This window comes from Vanellus vanellus, assembly GCF_965231255.1.
Source record: "Vanellus vanellus genome assembly, chromosome: 8".
NCBI classification, from domain to species: Eukaryota; Metazoa; Chordata; class Aves; order Charadriiformes; family Charadriidae; genus Vanellus; species Vanellus vanellus.
Window position 1 is genome coordinate 9,790,931 of NC_138913.1, and position 14,110 is coordinate 9,805,040.

At 41.0% G+C, this 14,110-nt stretch overlaps 1 protein-coding gene across 1 annotated transcript in view; it reads left to right on the forward strand.

Moving 5' to 3' along the window:
• Window positions 1–403: 403 nt before the first annotated feature.
• FXR1 (FMR1 autosomal homolog 1) overlaps window positions 404–14,110 on the forward strand; it is a 40,897-nt gene continuing 27,190 nt past the window's right edge. The window contains exons 1-2 of the mRNA XM_082487211.1: window positions 404–485; window positions 10,367–10,419. Of these exons, the coding sequence (XP_082343337.1) occupies window positions 435–485; window positions 10,367–10,419 (104 nt within the window). The 5' untranslated portion in view covers window positions 404–434. The remainder of the gene's footprint in view (window positions 486–10,366; window positions 10,420–14,110) is intronic.

Consider the following 14,110-nt stretch of genomic DNA (forward strand, 5'->3'; position numbering starts at 1 on the left):
GCAGCGCTGACTGCGGCCAGCAGCGCCAGCGCTGCCGCCGCCTCCTCCATTACCACACAGCGGCCGCTCCCACGGGGCCCCGCCGAAGCTGCCGGGCCACCTGCGCCTCGGGGCGGGCGCCTCAGACCCCCCTCAACCGCCGCGCCGGGCTGCGGCGCGGGCCACTCCCGCGGGCCGCGGCGGGGAGGGGCAGGCGGCAGCCGGGTTGCCCTTCCCGCAGGGAACGCCCCGCTCCGCTGGCTGCCCGTGTCCCCCCCGGCCCGCGGCGTGGGCAGACCCACCGCGCGTCGCGGGGGGAGGAGGGGCGGGGCGGCGGAGGCGGCGCGGCCCTCAGGCGGCGGGGGGCGGGCGGAGGGGGAGGGGGAGCCCGGCAGCGCTCCCCCCCGTGGTGACAGTTTCTAGAAGCACGTCCCGGCGTCCTTTGCGCTCTCAACATGGAGGAGCTGACGGTGGAAGTGCGCGGCTCTAACGGGGCCTTCTACAAGGTACCGGCGCGGGTCGGGGTCGGCGGCGGCAGGGACAGCGCGGTGTGTGGTGGGGAGGAGGCGGCTGGCCGGCGGTTCCCGCGGGTGGCCGGTGGCGGCGGTGGGGGGAGGCCCTGCGGCGGGCGGCGGAGGAGGGGGCGGTGAGGGGGGAAGGGCGCTGGGGGAAGGTGTCTGGGTGTGGTGTGGTGTGGGGGGAGGCTGCGGCGGGGAGGGGGGTGTTGGGGGCTGGTGTGAGGGGGGCGGCGGGGATGGAGCCGGGGCGGCGGTGGCTGGGGAAGGTGGTGAGGAGGCGGGCTGAGGAGGGCTCCTCTCCAGGGAGGTCGGTGTGTGGGAAAGGGAGAGCGCTGGAGGGGGGGGGCATGGAGGGGGGGGGGAGCGGATGCGCAGCGCGGGGATTTGCCTGGTCTTCATTTTGGAAAGGGGGGGTGGGCGGGCGGGGGGGTGTGGTATTTTGGGAAGAAGTAGGGGCTTTGGGTGGGATGGGGTGAACTGAGCCGAAAACAATAATTTTAAAATATTCAAAATAATACTTTAAAGATTTCGAGTTTATTTATGTCATCAGAAAGCTTCCTTCACTATCACCCTCCCTGGAATGTCAGGATGTTACAGGATCAATGCAAAATACTCTCAGCTGTTCCCCGTCAGTCATTTTCCTCTAAGCCTGGCTTCAGATGTTTAAGAATCCCAGCTCTTTTTATGGCAAGAGCCTTCTGTCTTCCTTTCCAGGAGGGCTGGTTCCGGCCAGTATTGTGAGCGCGCAGTGTAGCTGTGTTCTGGGAGCATTTAATCTCAGGACTGTCTTTAGCTATTGTGCCTAACCGCATACGCAGTGTGGTATTGCATGTGCAATATTACACTGGGGGGTGTGGGGGTGTCCTTTTTTTTCTTTCCCCTGAATTTCCTGTATGCAGCTGTGGATTTGGCTTGGAAGTCATGTGGTAATTGTACAGTATGTAAAAGCAGTTGGTGTTTAAAGGATTGTAACCAGCTGACTTCAGGAGTTAGTATTTTCAACTGGCTGTCTATTAAAAGAGACAAATAGGAGATACTCTTATGGGGAAAGAATTTAATAGGGTAAGCTATATCCCTTTGCTAGGTAAGCCTCTTAAATTTTTACCAAAATCGCTAGGGAATAAATTTTGTAAATGAGGCACATTTTTAGTTGGACTTGAAATACCACAGAGAAACCGACATCAGAATCGTTTGTGTTTAGAACAGAATACTGCTAAATAGAATCGATTTTTTTTTTTTTTTGTCTTTTCCCCTGCCCATCACGAAGCCCAGAATTTGGAGATGCTCTTCTTAGCTTTCCATTTTCTACCTTGTGATCTTGGACAACTTTATAAACCATGGATTAGTTGTTTCTTCTGCTTAAGAGGAATGTGAGGCTAATGGGAGTATTAGGAGGTGTACTGAATTCTTGGACAGAAGAGATCTGTGTACACAGAATTTATTACAGTAAGCCTGATATGAAATGTGCAATGATCACATCTCCTCTTAAATCAGTAAAAGTTGTCAGGCTTGAATTAGCACCATCATGCATTTCAGTCCTGTGAAAAGTGGCTAGCAAAAGCAAAAGTTTTACTTAAAAATGGCATTAATGGGTTTCAGATCAATGAAACGGGGATGAAGTCCAGTGATGGCATCTTCGTGGTGGATGAAGTTAGGTTAGTGTGATTGGACCTACAGTTACCAAAGCCCCAACTCGGAATAATCCACTGTTAATGTGGGGTGGGGAAAAAGGCAGAACCTCCCCCAAAACCAAAACTGAATAAACCAAACTGAAACACTATTTCAAAGATTATTCTTCTGAGCCATATGCAGTGAAATGTGTGTGTCAGTGACTCCATTTTGTGAATCTTACTGTTGAGGTAGGCAGAGGTTATGCATGCGTTTTGGAACTAAATAACACTACTAGTAACTTTCTGTTTTAAGTTTCTGAAGCAAAGGAGGGAGGCGTGTCAGTCTCTGTTAGAAAGTGTCCTGTTTTGGACACTGATAATAGCATTTGTAAGATAATGAGAATAGATAGACTCATCTTGACTAAGCCCCATGTCACTGTATAGAAGGTGGCAAAAATTTTCTGAAGAGCAGAATTTTTAAGATGGGATGAAATTTGAGGTTTGCCCTCAGAACAGTCTGAATTCAGATTCATTAGCACAGCGTACCTCCCAGCAAAGGAGATGAGAAGGATCCCACTATGCCAGCAGAGATAAAACCCAAAATAATTATGTAAACAATTACATGGCAGATTTTTTTTTTTAATGAGTTGTTTATATGATCTGCAACTTAGCTGTAGTAGTACAAATGTAGTGATTAAATCTGTTGGAGCATTATAGTGGGGGGTTTGGTGGTTATTAGACATATGACCATGGTAAATAGTACTCTTTATAGGTTCTTTTGTTCCTTTAGTAATTGTTCTTCATTTTAGTAAAATGCAATTTTAACAGGGAATTCTTCATATGTGTATTTATACGTGTGCACAATGGTTGCTATAAATTAGGAAGGAAAATTGTATTCTTTATTAAAATACATCAAAAATTAAAATGTTTTTCATGATGCATAAATCCATGGAAAGTAACTGTGGTTATGGTAGACAGCCCAAGATAATTTTTTTAATGGTGTCCTGGACAAAAAAATATTATCTGAATTTACCCTTTTATTTATAAATCTCCAAACCAATTTATGCTTTTTTTTTTTCCTTTGGCTTTAAATAAGTAATGTAATCTGGAGAACAGGACAGGATTTATCTTGTAATTTATCCCAGTTTCTCAACCAGTATACAGCAGAGCCAATATTTAGCCACTTCCTGCAGCTCAGGAGATTTTGCATATATCATAATATTGAGCACCCATTGTCTTTAAAGAACAGATGGCACTGCTGGGGCTCAAAGTAGTCGTGGTCTTCTGAAAAAACGATGAGGTTTATGTTGTGGAACTGGGAAGAAAATGGACAGGGCTGATGAACCCTACTAGTTAAGGGTTTGCATGTATTAGAGGTCTGGTGAGGACTTCCTGAGAGCAGAACACTCAATGCTTTCTAGGTGAGTGCTAGATTGCAGGTTAGTTTTTATCTTTGGGACATCAGAGTAACTTTTTTTATGTGAAGTGGCCAAAAATACCTGGATTTTTTAAGGTTCTAAGTAGGTTTGAGACTCCCAGCCTCATTTTGGCCTGACTGCAGTGTTTTTAGGATGATGATTGTCATTAAGATCACTGAGTATTTCACAGATGGTTGAGGCTGGCAGAGACTGGGGGAGGTCATCTGGTCCACAGCCCTGCTCAGGCAGGGCCACCTAGAGCCAGTTAGTTGCCCAGGACCATGTCCAGATGGCTTTTGAACATCTCTGAGGATGGAGACTCCGCAGCCTCCTTGGGCAACCTCTGCCCATGCTCAGTCACCCTCACAGTCAAAAAAAAAAAAAAAAAAGCTTCCTGATGTTCATACAGAAAGTTCCATATTTCAGTTTGTGCCTGTTGCCTCTGGTCCTGCCAGTTGTGAATGGTGTCTGTGCAGCTCTTGGCAAGAACAAGACGAAAGCGTCTGTTTTATCCAGTATCTCCCTCAGCCTGCGTATGCTCACTTGTATGCAAGCTAGAGCCCTCGTTCTGCACGTTATTCGTGAGTTCAGATGTCAGCTTACATGAAATGGGTTGGGTCTTGTAATAAAATGAGACCAAGGTACATAAACTGAACTCCAGGTAACTTCCTTTACCTGAATCTTTCAGGGGCATCTGAATAACTGAAAGATCCATTGCGTTCTGCGTTGTAGGGACTTACATGTGCTGAAAACCCACCTCTGGTGTGTTGCCTGTCCTTGCGCTCTTTCAGTTCTAGAGTAATAGCTATTTACATTATGCAGGGGCATGAAATAGATAAAAATGTGAATTAGAATGAAACTCAACCTTTAATTTACATGTTCTGAAGTGCTTCCTTCTTGGTCTGTTCCTCTTTCAAGAGGTGCGGTTGTTCTGGTAGCAGGACTAACCAAAGCACTGGTAGCAGGAGTTGGCATAGGCCTCAAGGTAGAGACTAGCCAAAATATTACTAAGGGAAAGAATGATGAAAGGGAAATACACAGCATTTCTCCACATGTACAGTGTCAAAGTGTGATGAGCAATTCTGTGTGAGAAGTTTATGCATTGATTTTAAAAAACATAATGGCTTTTTAATTTTTCTTAGAATTTTTAATTAGTGACTTTGAAAACAACTCTGTGAGTTCTTCTGAACGGTCCTTAGCTTGACAGTTATTAAAATAGGAAACTGTCATTAAGAGTATAGCTTACACAGCTGTTTGTACCCAATTACTACACCAGGAAACATGGTAACTGGAATGACTTTTTTTTTTTCTTTAAGGATCTCAACTGTCTTGTCATGATCAGCATTTATTTATTACGTCTAGCTCTAATGGGTGGGAAATTTCAGACATTTTAAAGTTGTTACTGATCTCTTGAAAGTTGTGTAGACTGGTGCAAGAAGTATCTGTAGTCATTATTGCTGTTGACGAGCCATTTGCTTGACCCTTTTAGGCTGATAAAAGGGGGGTGCCACAAGCAGTGATTATTGATTGCTGATGTGCATGATAAGTGGAGGGTGTCTTTCAGAAGTTTTGTGCTTTGGGAATATGCAGATGAAGAAAGCAGTAATGTGACTCATTTGGGCTTTCCCGAACAAGCCTAAACCAGGGGATTCATTGCTGAAGTTCTTGCATAACTGTCATAAGGACCCTTGAATTTACATATGATAATTATGATTGTGAATGGAAATAAGCAGTAATGTAACGGATTAAACTGTGGTTGCTATAATAGTTCAGGATCTCTTTCTTACCTGATGCCTGCTTGTAATGTTTGTGGCAAGCTAGATCTGCTTTCTTTTATCACTTCCTTGTATGAGCAGGTGCAGCTGATCACTTCTAATGAAAACAATACTTTATGGAGTTCAGTCTTTTTTGTCCAGTGATTTGATTCTTTACAAGTTTCTTGTGTTTGCTTTTATTTTTTTAGATTTTTTTTTTTTCTAGGGGGTCAGCACTGGATACATCCCTTAAGTCTTTTATGCATTTGTTGCATGAAACAGTTGTACCTGAATGTTAGTTAAAAATGCTAACAGTTCTTGCCTCTGAAAGGAGTGAAAGGATTGGTAATTGGATATAGGCTTCTTGACCTTTACGTCACGGATTCAGAAACAGTCCTGGTACCAGATGCCAAAGCGTTTACTATTTGAAATTTGCTCAGCAGTGAGTAAGGTGATCTTAGTATAGTTTTTAGTGTGCAGGTATGTGTGACTCAAAAGCCAACACAGTGGGTATCCCTGGAAAGAATGCTTGCAGCTAAACTAACGGCACCTCATTTTTAGATTGGACTATCCTGTTTGGGGGTCAGATAAACTTAAGGAAGCAAGATGAAGAGGGAACTTGGATTTCATCTGCCTGTTACACGGATTTTGTGACTTTACGTGGAACTAGATTTAAAAAAAAAAAAGTGTGTGTGTATATATACAGAGACATACAGTTCACTGTAAGGGCACTTCAGTAAGTCTTGATCCGTTTATGTTATCAGCAGATCCTAATCCCAAATCCATGAGCAAAACCCAGGTAAAGGGGGAAGAGAGTGTGTGTGAGTTGTGAGATGAAGAAGTCTCAACTGTAGCTATTTTGGTGGCAAATTATATTTTCATAATTTCCTGTCCTTTTGTTCATACTTAACACGATATGGCCCTGTGTTAGATTTGCTGGATCTCTGATCCCAAACCTAGGCAAGAGTCCTAGTGATGTTACCCCTTCTTTTTACAGGTGCTAGTGCTAGGAGCCTGACTTTTACCAAGTGAGTGGCAGAGACAGGTCTGTACCAAAGTGCCTGGGGAGCCAGCAGGACATTAATAGCCTGTAGTACAGTATAGTTTCCTGTCTGCCTCATGAGCTGGGCTGCAGCAAGCAGGGCATACATGGACTTCCAGAGATCCAGCTCACAGCGTAAACTGAGTGACTGACACTGATATCTGGACAGTCCAAATCAGAGGTCTGGAAAGATGAAGTCACATCAGTTTTTCTTCCCTTCCTGCCCTCCACAGATTTGTATGTGGTGTAAAACACACAAATGTTACGCATAAGCTTACTTGCTGATAATACAGTTCATCACTGTGTGGTTTTGATGCCAATATATTTATTGATGATGTGTTTGGTCTCGTTAGCTCTGCCTCATCACCTGTGTTTGGAATGAGGGTACATGGAATGATGTGTAAGGAACATAGAACATTTCAAACTTAGATATTGGCATTATCTATCTTAGGCAACACTGCTAAATTAAATTTCAGTAATGGAGTACCTTGTTCATTTGAGCAAAAAGTTAAGATGATGCATCATTACTTAATTTAGTAGAAAATGTTTTTGATACAGTATCAGACATGACTAGTGCAAGCTTAGAGTGCAAATCTATTTATATAGGTTACCTCACTGATAAAGAACTCCCGTCAAAATTCCTAGTTGAAAACCAGGATATTTACTTTTCTGTTTTATGTTCATCATGACCTTTCTGAAGAAATCTTGTGAATTTACAGGATTTGATACAACTTTTTATATAAAAAGATCTGCGTTGTGTTTCAAAATATCACAGTTTTTTTGTAAAACCTTTTTTAAAAAAAAAGTCTAGGCTTTTCTTTAAAAATTAGACTAAATCTCATCCTGACATGCATGAAATCTCTCTTGGAGTTGTGACAGCTGATAATGCTTATAATGAAGGTCAGGGTTGTAGGTAGGAAAGCAGTATGCAGGAGTTTTTACTTTTGACAGATGTTTTAATGATACTTTAGGCATGTTTCTTGGCAATAACGGAATAATTTCTTATAAAACTGTATTTAAAACCTGTTGAATTCTGATCATTTCTAGTTGTATTACAGATGAACCACACAATCTATAATACCTCGTAGGCTGCAGTGCTTCAGTTACTGTAAATGGGATTCCTTCCCCACAACTGTAGAGAAGTTGATAATGGTAGGAAGAATTATATTTGGGATTTTTGACTTTTATGTTAGTCCTTCACTATTAGTCTTGTGTTTATACAGTTAGGCTCTGATCAGACTTTTTCAGGCCTCACAACAATATAATTATTTAAATTATTATGCAATTTTATTTAATGCTTTGCGTGTGTCCATTTGTGACCTGAAGTGCATACTCAATACGTGTTATATTTGATTTTGAGTGTTTCCCATATATGAATACTGTGGAGTGAAAGAGTTTGAGAATGCTGTTCAGATAATTTCAAGCAAGTTACTGCATACATATCTGCTAGCCGTGAGTCTGCGTTATATTCTCCTATGGGAAGAGCAGTGTGCACGATTTGAACTGAAAGACTTCCTTGTGTGAAGGAGTTCCTGAAACTCACATGGTGCTGTAAAATGTACAGATTCTGTATTGGAATTTGTACTTTCGATTTTTATTAAAAAGTGTTCAATGTTTCTGTTTATGCAGCTGACATTTGTACAGTGCCAGCTGTTAGTCTGCTGCTAGTCATATCTCTGCATTAGTGTTCCACTTCAGCTTTCCCTTTCTTCAGTAGGAAGTTAGCTTGAAAATCAGTTGTGAATATTAAACCTGTTTGTACTGTTACATGGAAAGCTAGACTTTCCAGGATTTTAGACAATTAGTCCGTTACTAGGTAAAGTCAATGCTGTCAGGATTCCTTTTTTCCACTTCTGTCTTATTCGTGAAACCTGCAGCTAGTCAGTGGATTCAGGATTTTCTAAACTCTGCACACTATTGTGTTCTGAATGTTTTTCAGGTGTTTTATGGTACCTGATTTTGAATCCCTCTTGATTCTGATGTTCTGTTTTTTAACAAAGGAAAGATAACTGAATTCAGATCTGCAGAATAAATTTTTAGCTACTATAGCCTGAGCTTACGAATGAAGTACGTATTTGCCCCTTCCCCCCCCCCCCCCCCATGTTGAGTACTGTGAGAGCATGTAATAACATAAATAAGAGGTAAGGTTCAGCTATGAAATAAAGCAGCATAATGAGGCAAAGACTTGATATTGAATCACAGACTCTTGGAACGCAGATAAATGGCTGTCCATAGTAGGGAGTTAAATCTCTTTTTGTAAACACTGCTTTCTGTTGATAAGTTGTCATTCAGCAGAGCGTTGGATGGCATGAACTCAGTGCGCAGTGCTGTGACTTGGTTGTTTTGTCCCTGGATAGAGTTTGAATGGATTGTTATTTCCCACACTATGCTGTGTTAATTCCTCCCCATGTTGGGGCATGTTTAAAGGGGACATAAATTGAGTAAAATTTCTGCTTTACCTCTGTTAGCTAACACATACTTCAGGCAGTAAAACTTTGTATGCTCTTTGCCTCTTTAAACAGACATAACTTCAATATTCCTGTCTACTGTACCTGTGCTGAAACTTCCTTGAAACTGAAAGTCCCTGATTGCAGATCTATTTCATTGCCAACTCTTTCAGTCAAAGAAAGAAATCTGCCTTCCTTCCCTTGCAGTGGCAGGGCAGCCTTTGGAAGGGTTTATTTTATTAGGAATGTACTAGGTGGTTCAATGAGGAGATTTCTTTGCTTTCTGGTGACCTGCTTTGTTCAGGATTGTCAGTATGCTTTCTGCTAGAACCAGTCTTCTGTGTTGCTGGCAGATGGTTTTGAGTGAAGTTCAGGGAGCAGAAAAGCAGGTTTTGAGCAAATACCTTCACAGCATTGCTTGAGTACGAGTTCAAGTAAAAGGAGATTTGTTTATATAGGCCCTTTGCAACCAGCTGTCAGTATGGGCTCCTTTACTGTCTGTCCTTACATTGAGGGATCTCCTGTGTCAAAATTTATCTTTCCCTGAGCTGACACATAATACCTCTGCGGGCTAGTTGCTCCTTGCACAGTTGACACATTCTTCGACCTCTTCAGTTGGCAGTTTCTTAAATGGATATAATCCATTCAGCAGATTTCCTGGAACTTCTCTTAACATAGCTGTGCAACTCTCTTACTCCTCTAAAACTGCAGGTTCCTCCTTGACCTCCTCTGCTTGGGCAAACACCTGGCTACAGCAAAAGCAGGAGTAGTTTGAAAGGTCTTTCTTTCCCTTTATCTGCCTTTTTTTTTTTTTTTTTTGTTTTGTTTTGAACATGCCTGCCTTCCTTAAACTAGACACGTAGGACCTTAATTTCTACATGGATACTTGAGGACAACTGTATCTATCAGGGTGTTCTTTGTCTCTAAGTTTTTGACATAATCAGTGCCCCCTAAAGAAACTCTTTGTTTTTCAAAAGAAGGAAAGGGAGATGGGATTTCCCCTCAGTTGTTCCCAAAATGATCATAATGTGACACAGAAAACCATGAAATGTATTCTGTTTGTTTCCCTGTGGGGTGCTACAGGTGTTTGGCCTCATACAGTCCCTAATTTGGTATGTGAACTTGCCAGATTTTATCCAAATTTGCTGCCATACTGTTCTGAAGGACAGTTATTTGGGATTCAGTTTTGTGTTGAGAAGAACACCTATAAAGCGAACAGTGCTACGCGCAGCTATTTGACGTTGTATTGTGAGTTGTACTAATTGCCCTGGGCCTGGGTCTCTCGTTTTGTTCCCGTAAAACAGTTGTGAACGCTTGTAGATAAAATAGTAAACTCTGATAGTGAGTTTTCAGTTGTAAATGTGCTGGTCTGATTTAAACAGTCATTTGAAACAATCCCTGTGCGCTGTATTTCTTGGAATGGCCAACTAAGAATATCAACAACCTCATGTGAACAGTGGGATCGTGTCTTGGAACTTTCCTAAATTGGAACCATAGTATTAGTGGTGGTCTGCTGTTTGGCTTAGTTTCAGGCTGCATTGAAATTGCTGCCTTGTGATTTCATACGCATTCTTATAACAAAAATGTTTTTGTTTTAGGGATTTATCAAAGATGTTCATGAGGACTCCCTCACAGTTGTATTTGAAAACAAGTAAGTATTTTATTAAAAAAAAAAATCATTCAAGTATTAGGTTGTTATTTCGGTTTTGTGTTTCTGGTGTTGTTTTTTGTTTGTTTTGAAAGGTATAGTTCTAGAAAGCTCACTATTCTGTGCACAGTTTCCGTGAACTACCTTCTTGAATCACTGTATCAGAATTCAGTTCATCAGTTACGGAGTCCTTTGCATTTTTTGGTATCTTTAGTAATGCCCATAGATGTGATGGCCAAGTTTAATTAAAATAATAATCGTTGGCAGAGGCTAAAGCAGAAGAAGATGGAAAATACCAAAGTACTTCTATTAAATAAACAGTTCTCTATATGTCTGTATATGTATCTGTGTATTCTGAGGAATGCTGATCAGTGTTCTCAGTCAGAGAGAAATAGATAGAAGTATCCTGAAGGTGATTGGTTTTTATTTTTAACTATTAAGTAAATAAATATGCGTACATATCCAGTCTAAAGACCCGATTTTTTAGTGGAAAAGAGTGCAAATCTGTAAGTAAATCTGGAGAAAGAATTATCTGAGAGGCCCTCTTCGTTTAATATATAAACACAGCAGTGCTACTAGGGACTTGTAGTGGCAAGTCAAAGATAATCCATGGGATGGTAAAGTACAAATGAATACCAGTGTTCAGACTGATAACACCCTGGATTACCTGGGAGATTTCAGGGCTAATTTCAGATATTCTGGGAGCTACAGCCGTTTTCCTGTTTCCCTTCCAGTTGCTAGGTGGAGATGCTAAAAATGTGTCAGCTTGTGTTACTAAACTCTGCCAGCACTAACCTGTAGATTAGTCTTTGAGACTTTCTTCAAGAAAGATTGCTGGGTAATAAAGATAATACTATAGGGAGTGTGTATTTATAAACAGTATTTTATAATCCTGATTATACAATTCTAGGGTGTGTATGTGTGTATATATATGTGTGTGCGTTTATATTTGTATACATATATACACATGTATAAAAATAAACCCTAGGGGTAGAAAGAAGTAATCCTAGGTTTACCCTGCAAAGTCCAGTCTTTGTTTCTATTAACCTGTGTTTTCTAGCCCTTCCTTTACGGAAGATCGTTAGAAGATGAGGTGGCAACCATAATTTGCACTAACGCTTGCTGAGGTGATTATGGAAGTTATGTCTTCTAGGTTTTCATACCCTCACCCCAAAACCCAACAAATGGAAAAAACAAATTGGGTCCTTCATGCTATCCATGGTCTGAGGAGATGTGACACATTTTCAGTTTCATATCCAACATCCATATTACTTTTCTTTAAGGCAGGAGGCTCTTTGCCTTCAAAGTATGTATTTTCACATCAGAAACCAAGTAAGCTAAAGGAAGTGCCTGTGGTTCACAGCAGGGGTCTAATTGTTGGCAAAGACATTTGTTTAGTGTACATGTCGTCCCTGTGTTTTACAGAAAGTCTGGCGGCAGCAGCAGCCCTCTTCCAAAAAGGATGGGCTACCACATACGTCAAGTGTTTTGTTGACCAAAAATAGGTTTTTTAGGAAGTGTGTACACAGTTCTAGTCAAATTACTCTGTGTTGTAAATCTGATAAATTATTACCCTTTTTACTGAGTTCAGTTCGTAAGGGCTTTAGTAGAATCAAAGTTGGCAAGCGTCCTCTCCTGAGTGCATCATTCGGTTGTGATAGTGATCAGCACCAACTAAGTAGACGCATCTGCTTGGCTAAAGGCAGTCTAAATTGTCAGTTTGCATTTTCTGCTATTGTTAATCAGTCTTTATCTACAGCTATTGTAAGGTTCCCAAAGTTGGTGTATTAGCACAGACTGCTAATGCAGATTTTGTGGTCATAGAAATAATTAATCTCTGGGCAGATATCCTTGATTCTTTTAAGACATGTTTTTTGGAGGTAAGGAGACGGAGAATGAACGCAGAAGCTTCAGGAACTGGAAACTTTTATTACTGTATAAGACAGAAAGTTAGATCTTGAGGTGCAATTTTGTATAGGCCCATTGGAGCCTGAAGCAGCCATTTGAAATAAAAACTTCTCCGTTGTAAGAAGCAAGCACCTCCTTTTTTTGTAGTTTGTACCAGATATTTGGGATAATCCTTCTGACTATTAGGTGTCAGTTCTGTCAGATCCTCTTAGGTAATGTATAGCCAGACACAAGTCATTTCTTAAAACATCTTGTTTTGCATTTCATCAATGAGATACTCCAATTTTTGACTTTTTGCCATCAAAGCTTTGACTGCTCGTATTCTGAGAAGTGAGCATTCTGTGCACTTTTCCACTGTTTTATTAAAAAATACCAAAACATCTTGCAGCTGATAGGGGTAAGTCATTATTGGCCCATCCACTTCTAGTGGATGGAGTTCTTTAGATGATTAGAGATGGAACCAAAATTAACCTACTGCTACTTCAAGCAGATTTTATTGAAGGTACAAGGTGTCTTCAATCATAGTATCTCATTGTGAGGGGTTTATAGCTTTCTGTAAGCTCCCATTTGCTAGATTCTTTAACTACAAGGCACAGCTCAGATTCTCAAGAGAACTTTAAGTAGCTCACTTGAGTTTGTGATGTTTTTGATTCTTGCGTTCAGTTATTGTTATGCTTGTACTGTTTCTAAACTGAGGTTTTATATACCCTATAATTTAGGGAATGTGTTTTGTCCTCAAGTATTACAATTTGCCTTTGCATCTGTGAGAGTAATAAATTCTCGAAGTTTGGGAGGGGACAGAAAAACCCAAACCCTGAGTTTAGGGACTATTATAGTGGCAACAAGGGCAATTGAATTGCAAGTGATTTTTGTCATCCCCCTTCACCATTTCTCAGAAACAGAATAAGATTTAAATAGCATTTTATGGCCAAAATACCATCCAGCTTCAGGAAAAGCTATCCATAATCTTAATGGGTTTTTCTTGTTTTTTGAAGTTCCACTGTTGTTAAAAGAAAAATAAAGTGTATAATAATGGCTAGAGCAAAACTATAGGGATACCGCATATCTTTATTAAGTGAGGTACTTGAGTGTAAGCTGTCTTTTCAGAGAAAACATAGAATTGTGTCTGTCTTGTAGAAAGTTGCAGAGGTACTCTTTGCTCTTAATGCTGAGACTTGTTCTGCTACCTTAGGCTGTTCTGTCTGCATTGTATTAGAAGTAAGCAGAACAAATTAATTGCAGAAATCCTTACTGTTACAAGTGGGTTCTGCATCCTGGCTGTACCTGATGTGAACTTTGATTAAGATGGGCATTAATGATGAACATAGGAATGCTTTGACAGATATTGTCAAAGTCCCTCAGCTATTCTAAGTTAATAAGATTTGGGGGGGGGGGGGGGTATTTCAACCTGTGGAGAGCCTTCAGTTGGGTTTCTGACTAAAAGAGTGAGGAACAGCTGATGGTATTCTGTGACATTCACAGAGAAGAAGGAAAAGGAATTTCAGGAGAACAGAGAGGATGGCAATTGGTCTAGTAGTCTTTGTAAAATGCACCTAAAACATACGCTTCTACAAGTAAAATGCTTTGAGAACCAGCTACAGTAAAACCAGCCTTTTTGTGTGACAAGCTAAAATTTTAATTTTATATGCCTAGTAATTGGTATTGATAAACAGATAAAAAGGTGTATTTTGAACTGAAACGGTTTGCCAGACACTTACTAGGGAGTGTTAACAAGTTTGTAGGTAGAAATGTAAAGTTTTGTTAATGATCAGGGTCAGATTTTCCT